At 36.9% G+C, this 23,690-nt stretch overlaps 1 protein-coding gene across 1 annotated transcript in view; it reads left to right on the forward strand.

The window, feature by feature from the left end:
* Window positions 1-18,789, forward strand: part of NOL10 (nucleolar protein 10) — a 52,964-nt gene extending 34,175 nt beyond the window's left edge. Inside the window, exons 14-21 of the mRNA XM_068183460.1 lie at window positions 1,240-1,366; window positions 2,340-2,419; window positions 2,597-2,695; window positions 3,282-3,371; window positions 5,070-5,243; window positions 5,630-5,877; window positions 11,114-11,216; window positions 14,694-18,789. Of these exons, the coding sequence (XP_068039561.1) occupies window positions 1,240-1,366; window positions 2,340-2,419; window positions 2,597-2,695; window positions 3,282-3,371; window positions 5,070-5,243; window positions 5,630-5,877; window positions 11,114-11,216; window positions 14,694-14,813 (1,041 nt within the window). The 3' untranslated portion in view covers window positions 14,814-18,789. The remainder of the gene's footprint in view (window positions 1-1,239; window positions 1,367-2,339; window positions 2,420-2,596; window positions 2,696-3,281; window positions 3,372-5,069; window positions 5,244-5,629; window positions 5,878-11,113; window positions 11,217-14,693) is intronic.
* Window positions 18,790-23,690: the final 4,901 nt, after the last annotated feature.

A 23,690-nucleotide genomic window follows, 5' to 3' on the forward strand; every position in this document is an offset into this window, starting at 1 on the left:
TATGCAGAATGATAAAAAAAATGCACTTTTTCATTTACTATGTAATGGTTCTCAGCTAGGCCCGAGATCTTAGGAAGATAAATCGTATGTAATACAGAGACAATAGTGGGCTAGAATAAAATAGTATTCTCTGGAGAGTTACAGGCAAGAATATGCTAGATAGAATGTCATGGTCTAGAACACAATTTTACAGGATTTTTTTGTGTAGTTGTCTTCAAAAGAAGACTTTGTAATTGGAAGAAACACACTTTTTAAATGAACAGCATTATCTCATACTGTTAATCACCAATGACATCAAAACAAACTATGTATATGTTAAATAAATAAAATCACTTCTAGTTGTTTCCATAATTGAATAGGATCTTAAAATGTTGTATCACAAGAATTCCTGTGGTTGACTGGAGTTTTTAATATGAATTTTTAGCAAACAAATCAGAAACCTCATTAAAAGTCCCACTGTGGGATTTAACCGGTCACTTAGCATTCTAAAATGTCAGCTGATTTACACTAGAGAAAGAAATGCAGTGTTAGATTTTTCCATGTAGCTAACTCACCTACTAAAATAAGACTGCTGGAACAGCTGAGTGTGGCTGCATGAGTCAAGATGGAAAGGAATCTCAATCAGAACAGCAGGAGGGAAAAGTAATGGGAGGTGATTTTTAACTTGGGGAATTGGAGGAAACATATACGGAAAAATACATTGATAGTGCTACCTAATATTGTGCAAACAAATCCTTTTTTTCATCTTGGAAATATGCAAATATTTTTAATATTTTCTATTATTTGTTCATACAGTCTGAGTTTATCCCTGAATAAAATACATGAAATATATCTGTGGTGTTACAATTAGGATAAATAGGGCAGAGTAGGATTTAACATGATTGCATACTGAACCTAACGAGTTCAAGATCCAGCAGCACTTTACAAATTAGTTTCTATCTAGTGCCATTAGTTTGTAATCTCTTCTATAATGTTTGCCTCTAAGCTTTTAATAAATCATTCACACTGGGACCACTTGAAACAATTAAACTTGAAACCCCCAGACTTACTGGTCTCAAATGACCTAAATTAAAATAACACGTAATCTATAGTACTCTTTCTTGGTAATGCAAGCAATAGGTTTAATTGTGTTCTTTGAGTGCTGTGGGATTAATTTGTTGTTCCATTACAGCTAAGAGCCTAACTGTAAACTTTTTCTGTAAGAAAATGCAATGTTGTAAATTTTCATAATATCCACAGGTTTTAGGACCTGCCCCGAAATGGTGTTCCTTCTTGGACAACTTGACTGAAGAACTGGAAGAGAATCCAGAAAGCACTGTTTATGATGATTACAAATTTGTTACCAGAAAAGACCTTGAAAATTTAGGTAAAACAGTTGTATACACCCTTTGGCTGACTTCTTTGTTCAGTTTTTGAACATTTACACATCTGATTTTTGTAATTAAGTGTGATGTATGAGGACTGCTAGAAATTCACTGACAGTAGTTTTCTCTTTTTTTCTTGCTTATTAATATTCCAGACTGATGGCTCTAAGTTCTTTGATTCCCAACCAGTATAACACAAGGCACTTTTATTTCTCAGATTTTTATCTCAAGAAGGTGATTGATATTTGCTGATATAGTTTATCTGGGCATCTGTTATGCTTTCATATGCCACATGGAAGGCATAGGAAGAGAAGTTGGTTTAGTTGTCAAAGTATTTTTGAGGTGCTGAAATAGAATTTGGAACTTGCAGCCAAAGACTGCCCTATTTGAATGTAGTAATTTTCAGAAAATACAAATCATTCTAGGGCTAATAGTTTCAAGAAATTGAAATGCTGACAGTTATATAGTAGAGAAGATAAACAACCTTGTCCTGAGGCAGTTAGTCCTTTTTCTGTCCATTACATGGTTTGATTGCAATGTTTTGCTCTAGTTTACTTAATTTACCTCTGACTGTGAGTGTTGGGTTTGACACAGGGCAAAATTTTTAATTAGAAAATCTCTCTATCACACTAAAAAAGGGATTATCAAACACCTATGGACTTTCAAAAAATCCTCTGGAATTCTTTGTGAAGTTCTATAGAGCATAGTGCATGTGGGCATTTTTTACAAGTGCTCAGTAATGTGTTTTATGACAAGAAAAGTGGATCTGGTTGCTCTGAAGAAGATTAAATTTTTTGCTGGCCAAAACGATTCTTATTCCCTATTTTACTTAGTCTTGATGTCATGATTGTGAGTGTTTATTGATATTTTGCATTAGCAGTGTTTGTTTGTCTTAAGGAAGTGAAGTGGCTGGCTTGGAATACAAGTTCTTTGTATATGAAAACTCTTTAAAATTCTCTGGAACGTTTTTCCTAGGCCTTGCTCATCTCATTGGATCATCATTGCTCAGAGCATATATGCATGGCTTCTTTATGGACATAAGACTTTATCATAAGGTAACTAAGGCTGAGTCTTGTCAATTTTTATTCTTAACAATAAAATATATGTGTTGTGGATTTTCTTCATCTTTTTGTGGCTTTTTTGTTTTGGCTGAGGTTTTTTTCCCATCCAGATAATGGACTGTGTCCTGTATTAATGGTGTTTTCTTTCTACTTCCTCCTGCTTGTTTAAAGGCGAAAATGATGGCCAACCCCTTTGCCTATGAAGAATATAGGAGAGAGAAAATAAGGCAGAAGATAGAAGAAACTCGTGCACAGAGAGTTCAACTGAAGGTAAATCCTAGAAATAAATAGTGTACTTGGGGGAAAACTATTCTTAAAGAGTAATGTATTCCTAAATGTATCTTAGAGATGTAGTCACTTAGCATTTGAATCTGTTTATCATTGGACATACAAAGTAATTTATCAAACTTCTTGAATGGAAACAAAATTCCCATGTGTGTATTTTGAAAGGCTGATACTGAACTAAAAGAGCAGATCTCATCTCATTTGCCACTTGAGCAGATAATCCACTGGTAAAACTTCGCATTTTCTACTTCCGTCATTAAATTACTTAAGCCATTGAAACATGATACTCTGGAAAGAGATACATGAAAATTGTATTGTGTTTAGTAACTTGCTAGATTGGATCTGTTCAATATAAAATGAGAAAGAGATGCTTTTAAAGCTCTAAAGCTGATGCATTGGAAGTTAAAAATAATATGCAAGTTCTTAAGTCTTCTCAAAGTGCAGTTGCTTCACTAGTACCTAGAGATACTTGAAACCAGTCAAGGAGCTTTTCTGCAATATTTTTAAGAATGTAAAGCATGTAGGTTGCATGTGTAAAAGGCTAATTTATTAATTGCTTTCCTCTTTTTAGAAACTCCCAAAAGTTAATAAAGAACTTGCCCTCAAACTGATTGAAGAAGAAGGAGAAGAGCAACAGTTTAGTAAAAAAAGAAAACAAAAGGTGAGCTCTTGTTTTGGTGAATTCTCTAGCTGGGAGCACAGAACTAGCAATGCTTAGAGGATTCATTTTTTTGTTGTTGTTGCTGTTTGGTCAAAGAGATTCAAAATACCATTGGTTCTGTTTCTTAGAAATAACTTATTCTGGTCAGTGGCTTTAAGATGGATTTGACTGTAACTGCAGCACAAAAAAGACCATATAGTAACTTGAAGCTAAAAATTATTAAATACTCACTGTGAAGATAATATGGGTTTGACAGGACTCCAAAAGCTGATTAATGCAGTCTCAATACCACAGCTGTTCATACAAGACCTGTTATTTGCATTTGTTTTTGGTATTTTGGTGGTGACCATGACAGGATAGATGTTACCTATAAAATTTAAGATAAAATTGCCTTTTTTGTGTCTGCAGCTAAATATATTTTATGGAATAGCCAAAATGGTTTGATTTTATGCACCAGGAGTTCTTCTGGATGTTAAAAGTAATCCATTTCTCTGCTAAGAGAAGTTTTAATTGAAGAAATGGGTAAATGTTTAATATCTAATGGGAGAGGAGGCTTTTTATAGGTAGCACTTCATAGGTGCTCATTCTCACAGGAATATAGCATTCATGATAGGCAGACACTAGCTGCATGTGATAAATAATGAAATGTTATGTGTTGAGGTTAGTAGGAAGGATGAACTACTATAAAGATACGTGGTGGTGAAACTTAAGTGAGACTTCAGTAGATGGGGACTGATTTTTCTTGGAGTACATAAAGATTGTGTTATTGAGTGGACTAAATAGAGTGTATATAAAAATGTACATTCAGGTTATTTTTCTTAAACAGTATTAGAGTCCTATGACAAGCAATTTATTTTAGGCTTTGGGCTTTAATTTTTGGCTGTGGTTGAAAGTTACACATTTGCACTGGTTTTGTGTTTGAAATTTACTCTTCTTGTTTTCTGTATCCTTAGTTCCACCCTCCTTCTCTTCAGTAACAATGAAAACCTAGTGCAGTGGTGGGATTAATATGCGGGTATAAGTTGAGCAATGTTAAAAAATAAGCATTTTCTATTAAAAAGCTATGTATGCAATGATTTTAAAATGAGAATAACTGGTCTTCTCATATGATGAATTAGTAGCTTGAACTGTTCTGAATTCACCAGTAGCATAATTTACACTGAGTTCATTTTACTTTGACATTAATTAAACTGCCTTTTCCATTCTGTATGTGAAAGTAGTGAAGAAAAAGTGTTATAATATGTGTAACAACATTTCCTCTTAAGTGTTTACAGTAAAATAATAGTAGCATTGCATAAAGACATGTACCCTTATAATTTGTTTTACATGTTGTAGACTCATCCCCATCAGGCAGTATATTTGCCTTGCAGGTACTGCTGATTAGTCAGTAGATATCAACATGTCTCCAGACTAGCTGGCTGAATGTATGAGAAACACTTATTTGAAAATATTAGTAATTGTGTATTTAAAGTGTTTGTACTGTACGTTAAAAAAACTCTTGCTTACAGGTAGCTTAAAACAATCTTTATAAAAGTACAATAAGCATAAATCTTGATTTTTATTTGACCTGGAAGGATAAAGTAACTGGCATTTCATATGCTGGTTATTAATTTTGTTTAATTAAGAAAAAGTGTTACTTATTTTGTTAATGTCTGTTTCAGAATTGCCTAACTTGCTCATGCTTTGCTTCTGTTCCAGAATCTGCCCAGCCTTCTCAAAGATGATCGTTTTAAGGTCATGTTTGAGAATCCAGATTTCCAGGTGGATGAGCAGAGTGAAGAATTTAGGCTACTTAACCCACTTGTTTCTAAAATAAGTGAGAAAAGAAAGAGGAAGCTAAAGATCTTGGAAGAACTGGAAGCACAAGGACAGGTAAAATATTTTCCATTTGGATTAAGAAAATTCCATAGGCTTTTTTTTCTTCTGTTTCAAGGTTTCAAACTTATCACCTCAGAAAGATGGAGGCAATGCAAGAATGTCTTATCAGCTACAATAATTAAGTGTAATTTATAATTTTAATCTAGTTTTTAGATGCAATACTGTTTTTGCACAAATACAGGCTTGAAAAACATAAAATATGTACATGGTTACAATTTTATAATATATTTTCAGCTTATTTGCTGTTACTGCTGTTGTTCAAAAATTGTAGTTCTCTTCAGCTGTATCTGTGTAAAAGCTGTCACGTACTCTAATTGCAGGAATGATTTGGAAAGAAAATTAGTTGATGATTTCTTATTTTATACTATTTTTGTCTGCAGGAAGAGGAGGAAGAACCAGAAGGAAAAGCAAGTGATGCAGAAAGTTCTGAGAGTTCAGATGATGAAAAAGGCTGGGTTGAAGAGGTCAGGAAACAGCGCAAGCTTTTACGCCAAGAGGAAAAACTAAAGCGGCAGGAAAGGTTCAAGGAAGATCAGCAAACATTACTAAAACCTCAGTTTTTTGAGATTAAAGAAGGAGAGGAATTCAGAAGCTTCAAAGACTCTGCCAAAAAACAAAAATTAATGAAGTAAGACTAATGTTCCTATTTTAATAGGTGGGGGTGGATGATTCTCAAGTATTTCCCTACAGTGCAGGCCTGCAATGTTTTGGCTTGGAAGCACTTGCTGGTAAAGCTTCATTTGGTGATCCAAGGGTATAACTTAAGGTGACATGGTCGTTGAATGCTTTGTTTTATAAAACAAATTATAAAGATAAACAAATACACTATTTAAAGTAGGACAGAGACACAACACAAATGAAATGAGTAAGATACTACTGAGTCAGATTAGGGGATCCATTAGTCAGTGCTGGTGAAGTGCTGTTCTCACAGGTGACAGTGATGGCTTGTGAGACTGGTTATATTTCTTCACCAGTGTCACTATGAGGTTAACAGACTGGATGTTTTTAATCTGACTATCTAAAAGGGTTTAGAATGCTACATGAGTAGTCACTGTTTTGGGAGTAGGATCAAGATGGGTTGACACGGTAAAAGAAAAATTGTTTTGTTTGGGTATTTTTATGGCATCTAGAAATTTTCAAAATCTTCACTGTCCTTATAATGTCAGGACTTACTGTTTCTGTTTTTCACTTTGCAATTTAAACTATCAGGCTAGGAGGGTGATTAAGTGTGGATTTTTTGGTTTGGTTTGGTTTTTTCATTTCCTTAAATTGATGATCGTCTGAAATAATGGGTACATGGATAAGCATGTCAAACTAAAGAAAAAGCACGTTAAATTAAAGGATTTGGCTTTGAGGTGCTCAGTGGCTGCAAATCTCATTGATTTAGTTTTTTCAGAGGTGTGTTGAGCCCTTCAGAAGATGTGATGTAATAGCATTTTATTGTTTGGAGCACAGACACTCATTAAACCTTTCAAGACAGTAGCTTCAAAGTTCTTGCAGCACAGCTGGTGCAGAGCAGAATTTTGACTAATGTTGGAAATGGGTTTTTGGGCTAGATGGATCTCATAATAAACATTTTGGTTTTATTTAGAATGAAATTATACAGTCAAAGAAAAGAAAGTGAGTAATATAATGGGGCTGTTTATGTCACTAATGACTACAATCTAGTTGTTTTATGATGGGAATTTTTAGGAGACACATAAAGAAACACTTGATAAAAATTCAACCTTTTAACTAGAATGATCATGTAAAGTGGATTTTTAAGTATTAGCAGGATAGCATTCCTATGGTAGTCAGATGGTCAATGATTTCCATGTTGTACCTGTAAGATCTCTTTTAAGTAGAAATAGTGGTATTTTATAAAAAGGGATTTATAGCAGTTCAGCAGAACTGATGGCCATGTTTTCCTTAGCTATTTTTTATCAGCAAGTAATTTCACACAGGGAATTTTCTTTGTTCTTTTTATTGAATATACCCACTTATTATGAACTTTTAATTTCCTTAGGTGTTTCCATTAATTTTCTTATGATTATTTTTCTTTTTTTCTTCGTTCCAGAAGATGAAGCAACTTTTTAATTTTGTCAGTTTTTCTTTTTTGTCAGGAGAAACTCTGCTCTGGATACTCTCACAAGTTATTATAGGTTAAAAATATTTTTTTTACATTGTGATTAGGTTTATAGTCATATTAGCTGTAACTTGGAAGGAGCCTGAAACACTGGTCAAATGACACTGTATTTTCAGTGCAAGTGAAATATTTCATTAAAACGCTGTATGGCTGCAGACTACTCATATATTGTTCTTTTGCACAAATTCAGCTGCTGAGCTCTAAAGAAAATTCTCAAGGACAGTCAATTTGAAGCATAAAGATTTCATTTTGTTCAAAATACGGAAGACTTAAATGTGAAAAACAGTGTGGAAATTCAAGTAAATAAGCCAAGACAGTTATAAGGAAGAGAAACATTTAGAAAAAAAAAAAAACAATGCAGTGTGACACAGGACAAAGTAAATTCTTTCATCTGGGTTTAAAGGAAAAAAAAAATTTCTTCATCCTAGGAAGAGCAAAAGCAAATACCACAGACCTGTCCTATCGATGAAGGAATAACTGTGATAACATAAACCATCAAAAGACTTTTAACAGACTGCTTGTAAAGAAAAAGAGAATGTCTTAAGATTTGCTGCCAGTAGATACCCTCTCTGGCACAGATAGGCTATAATGAAAAATGTAAAAAAAAAAAAAAAAAGAGAGAGGAATTTGAGGACAGAACAGGATGAGCCAAAAAATGAATGTGGTAGCATCACTTCCTTTTTTTTCTGAGTTGCTGTCATTGAATTGACTTACATGGGTTTTTTTTTATCTTTGTCTAAGCAATTAGCTCTATATTCACTGAACCCCTTTGTGTTCATCCAAGTATTGTTCCCGGTATGGAGTTTGGTGTTTGTCAAATTCTTAGAAGAAATTTAAAAATCAGCAGCTGATATCTGTTTCATATAATGCATATTTGATATGATTTTGTAGTCATAATGATTTAGCCTGTGTTGTGAGCTAACTTGTTTGGTTAGTAAGCATTTTTACATACTAGAATTTTATAGAGAAAATAAATATGTTTTGTGCTGGCCTTATTCAGTGATAAGTAGTCAGCATAAAAGTAATTAATTGAAGTAGCATACTGGAAAGACTGTAGTGGCATGTACAATCTGTTGAGGCTGGCATGTTTGTCTTTGATTTGATATATCCAAGTTACAGGATGATGGTCTGTGACCAATATAATTAAGTACCTTAATACCTTCACTATGCATTTAATGGCTAGATGTTCTTTTTTTCTCTAATCATATAATGTTCTACCTGAGGAAACAGTTTATGACTTATATAAAACTGGGTGTTTCTTTTGACATGTTCCTGACTCAGCACGGCTCCAAGCCCAACTTTTAAAGCAGTGATGCGTACTATAAATTTCTTTCTAGACCAATAGTCTACACATTTTTCTGTGCAGGAAAGCTGCAAAATTTACTCATGGTTCTATAAAACACCTTGTTTCAAATCCATCTACATTTAATTTTCCCCTTTTGTACTCTTAAGCTTGCACAACAAACCTGCAAATCCTGGCTTTCTTTCCCTACAACATAAGTTTCCTACCTAGTAACTTGAAAGGAGACCATAAAAAGAGAGGACTTTTATCAATGTGCAAAGAGTTCTTTTGATTTACTTGATGTCCCTTTAAAGAGTATGTTACTGAAGTTAAAACATGTCAAAATCTAAACCTGTATTAGTAATACTTCATTAAAAGTATGACAGTTAATGTATGTGTCTTCAGAGGCGGCCAAGAAAGCCAACAAAAGCATAGTTGATATTTCCTAGTATTGCTAAAGAGTTATTCCTGTTTTACAGCAAGAAAAGTCCTGAAAAACTCTTCTTATGATGAGGAAAAAAAATTGCATGGGTAATTTTTTGTTTGGTTTACATTAGGGCAGGGGAATTTGCTTCCCATAATGCTGTGAATTGATCCCTTGAATTAATTTGTTGAGGAAGATGTAAAAAAACCCAACCAAAATAAAAAACCCAGCTGTTGTTTGTGCATCAGTATGTACAATTCACTATCACTTGAGGTCTGCCCATCTTCCAATAAATAGGGCCATGCCTGTGCTTTTTTCAGTAAGATTGCAACCCCACAGCATGTTCCTAGTATCTACTAATTTTAATTTTTCTCCTGACTGAAGCAGTGTCTAGGCAGTCATGCTAAATAATTGCTGGGTAGTAGCCATATTTCTCCAGTTCACTTTCAAAGGGGAGAAAAATGGGACTTCACTTGAATGTAGAAATCCCACCACGATGTTGGTGACTGATCTTCTGCCACAGTTAGCTCTAAGGCTTAGCTTGTCTTTCCAATTTGCACAGATGGAACAAGTTTTTACATGTACTCAATGAAAAATATACTACAGAAAAAAATACAAAGTACCTAGTCATGAGAAATAAAGTGGTTCTTGACAGTAATTTTTCATTGTTAATCTGAAAAGTCTTTGTTACATAAAAATGGCTCATTAACCAAAATTCAGTGGACTTCAGAGACTTCATGCATAGGCCACAGCCATGAATTCTTCATACACAGTAAATGCCATTGACTTTGGTGACTGCTATTTTTTGATATATAATCTCTATTTTTATGATGATTTATTTTCCATTTTAAAAATTGTACAGAAAATGTCTCTTGGCCCTCTTGAGAGAGGGCTAATGAGGCTCTAATAGTATCTCAAATTGCAGAAACTAATTTTGTTTACAGTTAGGAGAATGTTTTCTCAGCACATGCAGAGAGTTTGATCCTACAAGCCATGTCATATTCTCAGAGGGTTCTGCTTAACTCATAGGACCTACATTACAGGAGAAGGATGAGCCATGCTAGAGCTCACAGGTGCTTTTAGGGAGGCTGGCTGAAGGCAGCACTGTCCCTGCCTGCCTCCCCCTGAGCTGGAGGCTGTGTGGGAACAAGGTGTTTTTCTACTCCTCAGCTGTTCCAGGTTACAGCCCCCCTGAACTGAAGTTGGCAGCCATGGTACGAAATACCAGCTCACAGCCTGGAGGAAGTGGGGCACGTCCATGTGTCTTGCTTTTGCAGGGCATTAACTTCAGAGGAGGAGAGCTGAAAAATGTCAGTTTTGTCCACAGCACCTACCCCTTGTTCACAGAAATGCTGGAGTTTGGTGCCTGAGGGAGAGGCTCTGCACCAATTTGCTTACAGAAACTCAGTGATAAGCGCTGGGCTTGAAGGCATATGCTTCTGTGGAGCTCCTGTCTGGGCCCAGGGTCTGTCTTTATCACATTCTCTTGTTTATATTGTTCTTTTATTCTGTAAACTACTTAGACTGTTGTGGGCACAGTGTCCAAACAGGCATTTGGGCTTGGATTAAGTAGCGAAGTCATTCGTTCAGAGATTAATTCATTCTGGTGTATAGTCAAGCTTACTTCCTTCCCTCAAAAGTGTTTCCAATTCAGAAATTACAAGATTTCAAGAAAACTGAATATATCTCGCATTAATTTTTTTATTTGTGCAGTTTAATATCACCAACTTTTTTTGATATTTCAGAGAAAACTATAGTAAAAGATGGGTGTGGTTTCTTTCTGAACTAGAATCATGTTAACTTTTAGCAGCAAAACCAATGAACTTTACATAAATTTTAAAAGTGTTTCTACTGAAAGCAGTGTCTGGAGGGAATGATTTGAATTAATCTTTCGGTTTCCTGAATGCTTATTTTTTTAGTTATGACATTTCAGGGTTTCAGAGAAATTGAGATTAGTTTTGACTGCATTATCAACTTTTATTATAGTAAAAAGATGGCAAAAATAGGGACTAATGTTAGTTTTTTCTCTGCAGGAAAACTCTTGAAGATCGTTTAAAGCTTGAAGAAAAACTTGGCACTCTCAATGTGTCTGATACCACAGTAGGCAGCAAACAGGCAACATTCAAATTAAAGAAGGTGAGCTATATATATATATAATTTTTAAGATAATGCACAAGTAACTTCAGTTTTTGCATGAAAGAACAAGAACTTAAAACCGTCAAGCAAATGTCCCTCTTCATTTCTTTATAAGCTGCCAACTCTTCAGGTTCTTGCCAAGAAAATGAAAGCCTCCGGTAGTACTCTGTGTTTATCCCGTATAACTCAGGCATCACTCATAAAATCTTATGTTCTGGTGGAAAATAATGGCTTGCATCTTTTCATAGTTTATTTGCAGAGGTACCACCAGAAGTTTGTGGCCTTGCCTGACTTCAGTGCCAGCACAGATCAGATCTCAGTCTGCAGATCCAAATGCAATTGAGGGTGCTGCAATTTAGGCTTTCTCTTGGTTTAGCATGTTGAGAGGTCTCAGCATGATAGAAGCAGAGCTCCAAACCACCTTTATTATTGACCTTATGTAACACAGGTCACAGGAATGAGCTCTGGTCCTTTACTGGTTGTCAAATTCCATATGGAACTGTGTAGTTGACTACTGCCTATTTACCTTTCCCAAGGGTTTTGATTTTCCATTCTAAAGAATTTTGTAGATTGCATACAGGTTATTGCTTTATAGTGTGAGGACAGTTAAATAAATGCCTATGTGCATTTGCTACTGCTGCGGTACACTTAGGGATTTTTTTACTAGAAAATTGCTTAAGAACCAAAGAGAGGATCCAATTTAAAACCTGAAGACCCAGGTGAATTGATACTTGACATGACAAAATTTACTTTGGTTAAAATTAGTTTTCCTCAGGTAAACATCTTTGCTATAACACATTTCTCCTTACCACTGGTCAAATACTGTTCTCACTGGTAAAACAATGTCATGAAAATGGCTAAGTAGTTATTTAGTTGTCATGTTGGATATGCCTGAAGGAAAAAAAAAAAACCTCAGAATTGTTGACTGTTTCTGCCTTAGTTATTTTACTGATTATTATCTGTTTGGAGATGTCCTTTTTCATCAGTTTTTGATTCCTATATTGCTGGAATTTAAAATGTGGTGACTGTGGAATAAGTTGCAAATTCCTCTGCAGTGGGGAGGGTAACCTTTCTGGTAGTTTTACAGTAGCTCTGTAACTGATGGTGTCTTGTAGCTTATTAAATGGGCTTTGCAGGGCTTCAAATCACAGTCTTTTTTACAGTAGCTTTAACTTAAGAAGTGCAAAGGCACAAAGTTTCTTGCAAGTGGTGGTGCACACTGAACTGTCACCTTTTACTAACAGAGATTTGGGAGCAAGATAGACAGACCTTGCAGGAAGAAGATAGACACAGCAGTGGTTCAGAATGCAAATTTACTTGATTCCATCAGATAAGATACAGCTTTGAGGGTTTTCTTCAATTATGGTGCTTCTAACATTTATGGATTTTCTTTTCCTGACTTTTTACTGATACTGCTTTATTGGAATATATGCACGGTAGTCATCTGCATTACAACAATTTTTTAAAATCTAATTTAAAGACAAAAAATGCATCTGCAGTGGAGATATTTTCTCCTCAAGAGATAAACAAAGTAAGGCTGAACAAGACTTCTCTTAAATAAACAGACTGTGTATCTCTTCTGAAGTCCCAAGGAATGAACCAGGGAGAGCTAGGAGGAAGTCACACTCTGCAGTCTTGGCACTCCTTTTCAGAGGATGAAGAGTTAGCGTTAACAAGCCAAAAAAGGGATTTTAGTGTCACTTGAAACGTCTGCTTCCACTTTGTGATGCCCTTTCCTTAAAGGGCAGGTGTATTTAGGAGTAGGTGGAAAGATTTAGTAGGGGAGAGAGTTGTCCTTCCATAGGGTTGGTGTCAACTGCAACTCCTAAGTCAGTGGAACTGAGGCTGAACTTGGCTCCTGCAGGTGTGGTATGTTGGCAGCCTCCTGATGCCCAGCTTCCACTGACAGATCCAGTGATGAAACTGTTTGTCATTGATATTTCACAATTCAGTTTTCAGGGAATTTGAATATGGTTCCTACAGTGTGGCAGCTTATTTTTCAATTTCAGTATGCTTTATCACAGTAAATACATTAACAAAATAGCAGGATTTCTAAATTACCAAAGTACTTATATTGCTGGGACAGTATGGAAGACGTTTAAAAACCCCAAACTTTAAAGTTTCTGATGAGATCAAGGTCATTCAGTTTCAGTACACTATGAGTAGCTGTCAACATGAACTTAAGTAAGATTCATCAAGATTCTTTTAGAAGAGGTCTGGAGACAAGAGAGAAACTACCTGTATTTTCAAATAATAGGTTTCTTGTTGGTCTACTTGCAGTGAAAATGGGAATTGATAAATTTCATCAAAGTCTAAAAACCAGTAGCTTTTTCTGCCTTGGTACCAGTATGGGCTGATTGCTATATTTGGTAAACTGGTTTGTATCTCACCTCAGCCAAAATGCTGTCCATGCAAGCAAACCTCTAGCTCAGTTTAAATGGTGTGTGAATGGGAGACTGAGGGAGATGAGCTGACCTGAATGCTGTTGGTTACAGAATGAGATGCAGTGGGGATGCAGCTGCATCCACGGTGGTAATTCTGTCACACTGTCAGTGCAGTTATCCTGGGCTGCTTGAAATTGCTTGAATTGCTGGAGTACTTTTTGACATGGACAGTTGCCTGAGCTTGGCTATTTCAAGTCTGCTAGTTACAGTTTATGCATAGTTTAAAGACAAGCTTTAGTTTTCCCAAGAAAATAATAGTTTGTGGCTGTAAGAACCATTTCATCTACATGGTACACCAAAACATTTTCTAGCATGTTTCTGATTAAGGGAAGAAACATTAATAGATCATGTGCCACAGGAGCAGAGATTTAGAATTACTTTCATGTAGAAAGTCCTTTTAGAATTGCATACAGTATATCAAACACTTTCAAGAACTCTTAAGAACATGTTTTGGGAAACGTGTGCTTCAGCACATTTAACTAATTGTTCTTTTTAAAATTAAATTGTGCAATATTAAGCCTGACAGATTTCAAGAAGCATTTGGACAATACTCTTGGGCACATAGTGTGGCTCTGGCCAGGGAGACTCCTGTAGGCCAGGGGTTGGATTCAGTGATACTTGTGGGTCCCTTCCAACTCAGCTTATTCTATTTTGTGATTCTGTGATTAAACTTGAAAACACTGGTTAACCAAAGTACATACTAAGTAACCACAAATTGTGATTGTTGTTCTTAAGGGTATTTAGACATAAATTATGGTGTGTATTGTTAAGCATTGTTTTTTATCTGAAATAAGTTATTCACTGTTTTTTGATATCTTTATGTTAAACGTTTGCTTTGAAAAGCTTGGAATGATAGTGCCTAAGGATATCTAGAATTAACAGTTACAGTCTGACACAAGATAGCATGAGGCAACTAATGGTAATATTTCCAGATCTGCTTAATGGAATTCTGACTTGATATATTGATACTGGGACTATGAGGTGATGTGTAAATTTACAGGAACCTGAATCTATTTTTGTTTTAATATTCCAGTCAGAGCAGCAAAGGAAACAGCAGGAAGCTGAGAAACGACATCGTCAGGAGAGGAAAACCCTTCGGCGCTCTGCCAGTCATCTCAGGAGCAGAGGTGGAAGAGGACGACTATTTCATTGATTTATGTTGGGTTTTTTTAAGAAACGTTTTACCTCATTTTTCATTTGAAAAAGGGGCTTTTTCGAATTGGGACACAGTACCAATGGATTTATATTTTGATTCATTGGCGAACACAAAACCAGAACTTCCTAAACCTTGTGTTAATTATTGAAAAGTTTATGAAAGTTGAAGTACTGACCAAAGGACACTATGAATATGGTCCATTGTGAACTGTATTTGTTCAGAAATCACCAGCAACTGGTTATTGTGTAACCCCGGATGTTTTCTATATAAGAATTTATATATACAACAAGGCTGCCTGTCTTTTATTTAACTTAAGAGCTGCGAGTTTCAGTTTCTGAAATCTTTGTGACTGCTTAGATAAAAGATCAAAGGTAAGTAGTTTTGTCTAAAAGCATATCTTTACAAGGGCACAACAAATTTTTCTGGTTCTTGAAAGATGACACACAGTTGTATTTTTCAAAAACTGACTTTGGTTTTACATTCTTGGGTTGCCTTTAGTAGCAAATGGTACAAATGGTTGTCAGGACAATTAAGAATGCCTGATTTGGGTTCTTCTGAGTCATTCTGTAAGGCAAGCTCTCTTGCCACATCAGTGTACAAAGGGGAAGCTCAGAAGGGTAGTCCTATTAACTTAGATTTTGTAAATACAAAACCTGACCCTGATGTTTCTGTTTTGGAAAGCCAGCCATGGTTCAACATAGATCAAGTGGTGTATGTTCATATAACAAGCACTTTAAGGCCATGCCAGTAGTCACCTATGCTTCAAAAAAAGAGTTTAGTTAAATACCTTTAAAAAAATCCTTGAACCTAAGTAGGTCATTATTTAGCAAATAAATTAGTTTTTACCTTTGATCCTAAAGGAACCTTTTTATTGCTTTTTAAAAGCCTTTATAAATTGCCTTTTTGCTAGATAAAGAAACCTGAACTTTGGATCCAACTAGAATCAGTGAATCTCCCTGTCACTGGAAACCTTTTTAAGAGACTTGTAGGCTCTTAAGTGTTTTGCTTTATAAACCAGAGAGGTATTAATCTGGTCAGGTTTCTTGGACAGTATTTATAGAATGTTTGCAATTATTTAAGTAAAAAGCCTTGGTTTCTCATATTTTTTCTCTGATTTTTTTTGTTTGTTTTGTTGTTGGATTATAGAAAAGTTAGACATATGGGTAATTTTTTTCTCCCTGACTTAATTTTACCTGCTTTAATTCGTAGTTTTAATTATGTTGCTGCCTTTAATTTAAAAAGGCCCTTTTCACCTGATATTTTCATCTTTAAAAACTTACATTGTAGTCATCACCTCTGCACTTGCATTCAACTAAATGATGAGTCTCTCAATACCTAGTTTTCTACCTCTAGCTGTCAAATTTCTGCATTGTCCCAAACCTTCTCATGCTTTTTATTTTTGCATCTTTCCCCTGGAGCATTATGTTATCTCTTAGAAACTATCTGTGTGCAATTCGGGTGTGCTTACATCATACACGGGGCTATAGGAATGTGGAAGGGTTAACAGTGGAAACTGGCCTCCATCGTTGATACAGGGAGAGTTGGGGACTGAGTGGACAGAACTGGCATTTTAAGAGCAGGAATTTGGCAGAGTTTGCTCCTTCTCATGGTGGGCCTAAATCCCATGATATTTGATCTCGAGCTGTATTTATGGTTGAAGGCATCTGTATTTTACAATGATTTTGTGGGCTGTCAAGAGCAGTAAAAAACTAAATGCGGTTGATCTGCAGGGTGGTAACGCATTGAGTTTGAAATGGTTAACTTTCAGCTTAAAATGAGTGTATTTCTTGTGTTTTGAGATTCTTCTGACCGACTGGTTTAAGTCAGTGTTTTGCTTTTCATGCACTTACATTCATAATGCAACTATTGTGAAAGTATTGATCATGTATTTAGGTTGAAGCCTGTATGATTAAAGGAGTATGCTTTGTGCTCTTAGATAGAAGGCACATGAAAACTGCCCTTAGCATGCTATTTATTTCATCTCAAAGGAAGCTGGGATACACTTTAAACACCTCATTTGACCTGCTGGCATTGATCTTCCTAATGCACTCCAGGACATCATTGGCCTTCTTGCCCACAAGCTTCCTGGACAGCTTGTTATCCACCAGGACCCCCAGGTCCTTCTCCACAGAGCTGCCTCCCAGCAGGTTGGACCCCAGCCTGTGCTGGTACCCGGGGCTATTCCTGCCCAGGTGCAGGGCCCTGCATTTGCCTTTGTTAAATTTGAAGCTGTTCTTCTCTGCCCCTCTCTCAAACCCGTTGAGCTCCTTCTGAAGGGCTGCATGGCTCTCTGGGGTATTGGCTACTTCTCCCAGCTTTGTGTCATCAGGGAACTTGCTAAGGAGGCTTCTGCCCCTTCATCCAAGTCATTGATTAATAAGTTAAACAATATTGAACCTTGGGGGACACCACTAGTGACAGGCCTCCAACTAGACCCTATGCCACTGATTATGACCCTCTGGGATCTGCCATTCAGCCAGTCAATCCACATCACTGTTCACACAGGCACCAGGCATGAAACATGTTTAGATTGTTGAGATTGATTACGCAGATTAACAGCAGGTTAAAGTTGTTCTTGAACAGCTCTCTGGGGAAGATTGGAAGTTTCAGTAGAAGCTGATGCGTTAATGCAACATCATTGCAAATGAATTAACTTCATCATGCAACCAAAGCAGGCATTTTTTAAGTGTCAGCCTGGGTTTCATCAATGTTTTTCAGTCTGCAGTTGCTTCATTTTCCAGACTGCAGGAATCAGTCTTTATCCAGAATTGCAATTCCTAGAAGCTGAGCAGGTGCTGGGATCCTTTGTGACTGACATTTAAGGTTCATATTCTTAAGGTGAAGTGTGATCAGATGCTGTAGCCTCATGGAAACCCACACATGATTGTTTCATACATGTGAGAATTTACTGGTGAGAATCAGTTTTAAATACTTTTTATAAATAAATGTACAGATAGTGGTTAAATGTGAGTGAAATGCTGGTGGATAAAGGAATGACCTAGATCTGATGTGTCACCTGTACTTCAGTACTTTTTTACTCCACAGGTAATATGATTTTTATCATTTAGGCTATTAGTCATTCAACAAACGTTGAACCAAAACTAATTATATAATGTTCTTTCCAAAATTCTGTTAGCAAGCCAAGAATCATGCTGTGTTCCTGTGGCTGGTATATTGTCTGAAATTTAGAGCATCTACCAATTTAAACAAAACAGTGAAAAAATTTACTGTACCCCACACTGCTGGTTTTTAATATTTCAACAAAAGAAACGTGATTTTAAAATACTACCCTGCATACATAGCAAGTGTATATAAATTGTATATGCACATTTTTATACTCGTGGGGTTTATGTATGGAGTTTAAAGCAGGTTAGAGATTGTCAAGCTTCAGGGTGAGTTGTGATAGAGGATGGAACAGTTTTCAGATTACTCCATCTTGCTTTGCAGCAACCTTTTGTATTTGAATTCTTCATGTTTCCGGGTTTGAAAATGGGGAATATAATTTAATTTCAGGAAGAAAGGACCATATTGCAGATGCAGGAATACAGTGAAGCAGTGCAGCTCCTTGCCTGGGGAGGTTGTGCAATGTCCATGAAAAGACTTATGATGTTGGATTAAACATCTGCAGGTAGAGATGTCTGTGTACCTTCAGGTGTAGTGGAGCCTTCCCCAAGGAAGAAAAATGGTTTAATGAACTTTAGAGGACCTCTCCAGCCTGATTACTCAATGAATGTTGTAGGGCATAAGGAGGAAACTTGTATCATTAATTGACTGGAGTAATTTTCCCCCTTTGTCTCATCCTTCCACTGAATCACTCAGTAGTTTTATCTTTTTATCTCTTTCTTAAAGATTAAGTACTTCTTTTGGCATGTGTCCATAGCTAATATATTTTGTCTGATCTTGAGAAGTATGGGGATTTTAAACTGAATGAAAGCACATAAATATATTAATAAATTTTACCTCTTGATAATTATCTCTGTATTTCAAAGCCCATTTTACTCAACAACAGACTCTTTGTGTTGAACATTAAATAGTCGTGTCACCAAAACGAACAATTTATAGTAAAACCTGCAGAAAATAATAACATATAGCACCACTTACAGTTTATGCAACTGGAAGAAGAGGAATTCCTGAATTTTAAAGGATTTCTAGGTCACAGAATCATTGATTCATTTGAGGTGTAAAGGACCTTAAAGATGGTCTAGTTCCAAGCCCCCTGTCATGGGCAGGGACTCTTTCCACTAAACCAGGTTGCTCAGAGCTCCATCCAGCCTGGCCCTGAACTCTGCCAGGGATGGGGAGTCCACATAGGCTCTTGGTGACCTGTGCCAGTGCCTCACCACCCTCACAGTAAAGAATTTCTTCCTAATATCTAACCTAAACCCACCCCTTTCAGTTTAAGACAGGACAAGGGCCATTCTCCCTTGTCCTCTCTCTACACTCAGTACATGTCCATGTGCAAAGTCCCTCTGCAGCTCTCTTGAAGGCCTCCTTTAGCTATTGGAAGGTGATCTAAAGGCACCCCAACCCTTCTGTCTCTAGGCTGAACAACCCCCATTCTCAGCCTGTCTTCATAAGAGATGTTCCACCCCTGTGATCGAATTAGTGGCTCTCCTTTGTTTTTTAATTTGACCCAGATCCTTAATCCACATGGGGTCTAGTTGCAAATTTCTATTGATAAAGTGACACATTACTTTGTGTTTGTCCTGTAAGTGGCATTTGCATACAAAGTACTTGTGAGTATCCCCTAGTACAGACTGGTTTGCATTCATGTATCAGCAGAGCTAAAATAAGTAGGTTTTTAAACAAGTGAATGAAAACCACAACAACCAAACCATCCATATTAGTGTAAATTCAGAAGTGTGTCTGCCTGTTGCTGGCTGTTTTTCAGGATCTCCATCTTCTGTTCTTTGCTTAATGCTTTAGACTGTGGAACATATCCAAGAAGAGAAGATCCACCTTGAGCATATTCAGAAAGGAGTTATTTTTTCTTACTCTTTGAAAAGAATTGATTGATTGCTGTACTTCCTTTGACAACTATATTTAATTAGAGTTGAAGGACAATATTTTTGCAGTAATACCAGGTAAAGTTGAAATGCTCTCATTCAGTGGGGTTATGCTTACCTATAGAGATTTGGGTCAGCTTATCTATGAAGGCAAGTCATTGTTCCCAGTTAATTCTTCATTGAGTAGGGGCAAAAGTAAAAATTTCATTTCCTTATTAAAGAGAAAACTAGGCAGTTGAAATGGGAAATACCAGCCCAGCCCTAATCAGAATTTATACTCCCAATTCCTGGAACCACCCTTCCCTTCCCTACAGCAGTTTCTGCCAAAGCTGCTTTCTTTCTCTCCTACTTATTATCTCGTTTGAACATCTGGCTCTTTCTTCTGGAGTGCCTCTCTCACCACTCCACTTTTTTCTGTTACTATCAGGATCTCTGGTACAAATTTGTACAGATACAGCACAGATTTGAGAATGAGAACTAAAATGGTAATAGTAGACTGGCTGTGTATGGGTACATCTTGAGCAGAAAGGATTTGTGTGAGCTTGGAGATACAGGGAGCTGTGGCACCAGAGGGGATTCAGAGAGCTGGTGCACACTCTTGTACATGTTACTGGCAATAGGCAGCACAGTGTTGCTTTAAACCCCTCAAAATCCACTTCTGCTCTGTGTGTATGTGTACTGCTGTGCTAGCTCTCCGTCACTAAGGTCTGGGTGTTTTGACTGGGACTGTGTGTTTTATATTTTTTTAAAGAATTTTACCTGCAGCATTAGTATAATTGCAATGTACATTGTATACATGCAGTTACAATATGTACAATTGCACAAAACATTTAGCATTCAAAAGCATCCAAATGATATATTTTCTAATTTCAATCATGAATATTATGTCCTTTCCATTTACCAGCATTTCTTCTGTAAATGCATTTTCTTCTGTTGTTTAACCTTTATAATATGCTACAAGAGGAGTTGCATACAGCATGGGTCATAAAAGACCCTACCTGTGAGGATTTAATCATCTTATGCAAATGACAGTGTTGTGAAAAGTAATTATCTTGTCTGTTGGGGTTCTGCTGATATTCTTGTAAACTGAATCAAAAGGGAAGTTTCATCATAGGTACTTTGTTTTTCTCCTTTCCCAGATGTAAATTGTAGATTGCCCAATGGGACTATGACACTGTTGCACTAAAAATGAGGCAATATTTTAAACAGATCTCCACAGCAAATAAATACCCTCTATCAGAGATATTTTAGACAGGTTTCAACAAATCACTTTTGCACAATGTCATGGTAACTGCATTGTTGCAATTGAAGTAACACTTGAAGAAGAAGAGTGTAGGTGATCATTCTCCAGTTCTTAGGACAAGGCCTGACGCTGTTCAGTTTACAAGTACAGACACAGCCAAGAGCATTGTGTAACATCTCACATGTGCCTGTAGTTGGGGACTGGTGTCACTCATGCAGCTTAGCCACTAAGGGAAGATGTTAGAATGATTGGTAACTTTAGAGGCAGTTTTTCCAGGAGAATTCAAATGTGACGATCCTTTATTCCTGTAATTCTGTCTCCCAAGCTATGAAAGGTTCCAGTTAAAAACTGGAAGAAGATGGAGTTTCTCCACAGCAGAGGTGAGGCACAATTCTATGTCAAGTATTCAAGAAATGTTTGTCATCCCTGGAGTGGTGGGAAAGAAAGCTTTCTTTGGTGATGGCATTTGGGATAGATGTGAGGGCAGGGCTGCCAGGATGTGCTGGGTAAGTAATGTGACCAAAGCAAGGAGGATTTACTCCCAAGCAGAGAGAACACTGCACCTCAGGGTGCTACAGGATGAAATGACCGAACAAGGCAGGTGGCTCCTTCCCTCCAAAGGATCTCTCTTTCCCTTCTTAAATGATGTGTACATGATGTCTACTGAAATTATTTCTAGAAAGTAATGCTCAAAAATGGATGTCTTCCTTGGCCTCTAGTGATGTTTACATGCTTCCTCTTAATCACAGAAAAGTAATTGACCTCTGGTGTCAGTTTTGCCACACTATTTTCCCTTACCTCTGAAGATCTGGAGAATCAAAGTTCTTTCCTTCAAAGAGACCACTTCCCATGATATTGAAGAAATTTCTCATAGAAAGAAATTACTTAGAAAAAGTCACTGTTTAGTAGAGCAGTCAGTAAAGCAGCTGGAAAGAAAGGGAGAGAGGAGGTGTGGAAAATCATTTGAGATGTGGCCAAATGTTTCTCTCAAAACATGTTCCAATTAAAAAAAGGCCTTATCAATGTAAATGTCAAATTTTCAAGAGCTGAAACTAATCTGCTCTGATTTGGGGTTTTCAGTGAAAACTTTCAGTGTTTAATTTTATTGCCATTTTCCCTTAGAAGGTGTAGTTCTGTCCTGACCTAGTGTGGTTTCTTGCACTTCAGGGTCTTTTAAAACTGGATTCCTCCAGCCAGCATGGCAAGGCTGGTACAGCTGGTCAGGTAGAAATAGTAATGTAGAGTCTTTCAAACTTTTTTTCTGATTCTGCTGCCCCCTCTCCCCTGCAACATTTGAAATTATTTGGCTTAGATATTTGGGCACTATATAATCACAAGGGGTAAAGTGCTGGGCTGTCTGAAACCTTTTTATCTTCCTTTCCTCCTATGTAGGTATGTTTTTGACACCTCTTGTTATGTTTTCTCATCCCTGTCCAGCTGAGGAGGGCAGTGATAGAAGAGCTTTGGGGCACCTGGTGTCCAGCCAGGGTCAACCTGACACTGGTAGACAACCTCTTCATTTTTTTCAGTCTGTCTTTAGCTGTTAAGTTTTAACAGCAAAACAATTTCTGCACTAAGTAGAAATAGTAGGAATGAAAATGATTATTAATGCTTTTTTCCCCTAGTGTAGTTGGAATTTGGTGACAACTAACAAATAGGAGCTAAGTGGAAATGATTTCTTAATCACAGGAAGCCTTGGAGCTTCTGAATTTGAGACACCCCTACTTCTGTCTTATTTCATGTATCACTTCCTCTACCTCACTGTATTGAGTAATGCAATTTAGGGCATCTACAACTAACTTCAAGATACAAAACAGGCAGAAGAACTAGATGGGCTTAAGGAGCTGTTATTGTGTAAGGTGCTTGTACAGCCAACCAAGTTCTACTTTATGAGCTTGTGTTACTCCCACAGGTCAAATTTTCTGCTTCTTGGCTAAGACAAGAATTGGGACTGGCCTGTGGGCTTGCTCGGAGTTCAGGCCCAAATCTCTGAACACAGCTCAGATATCCCCAGGACAAGGCTGTCCTAAGATTTTGGCAGCATCTATGCCTCCAGCCTTCCCTCTTCTGTGCATTCTCTGAGCAATCTTCCTGCTCTTTCTTGAAAGCCTTGTGTATGTCAGTGCATTTTAAAGGTGATGAATCCAGAAATATCTTCAGTATTTCAGCAAGGTGCCACAGGCTCCCAGTGGATCCTAGGTAGTGCTCCTCACCACCAAGCTGAAGAGCAATAGCATCAGAACTTTCTATAGGAGATTTAACTTTCTTCCATAAATATTAAGGGTCTATAAAAGTAAAGTTGGCCACTGGGTTCAGAGAAAGGAGTATTAAGCCCTAAGGCAAAAGGACATAAATATACAAGTGACAGTAACTATTCTGGGGCACTTCAGTCAGATTCTAAATCCAATGTTGTAAATGACTCAAAGCAAGAAATTTGAAAGCTATTCAGTTTTCTTTGAACACTCTTTTGCATGAGGATTTTAAGCATTGAAAGAGGGAAATCTGTTATGTCAATAGGATCTCATGTGTTTGAGCTGAAGAGGCAGTGATAACCTGAGCGAGCTGTGGTGCCATGCTCCAAATCCCTCAACAACAGACCTGTATCTCGGGTGAACTAAACTAGCA

Source organism: Anomalospiza imberbis, chromosome 3 (genome assembly GCF_031753505.1).
Source record: "Anomalospiza imberbis isolate Cuckoo-Finch-1a 21T00152 chromosome 3, ASM3175350v1, whole genome shotgun sequence".
NCBI classification, from domain to species: Eukaryota; Metazoa; Chordata; class Aves; order Passeriformes; family Viduidae; genus Anomalospiza; species Anomalospiza imberbis.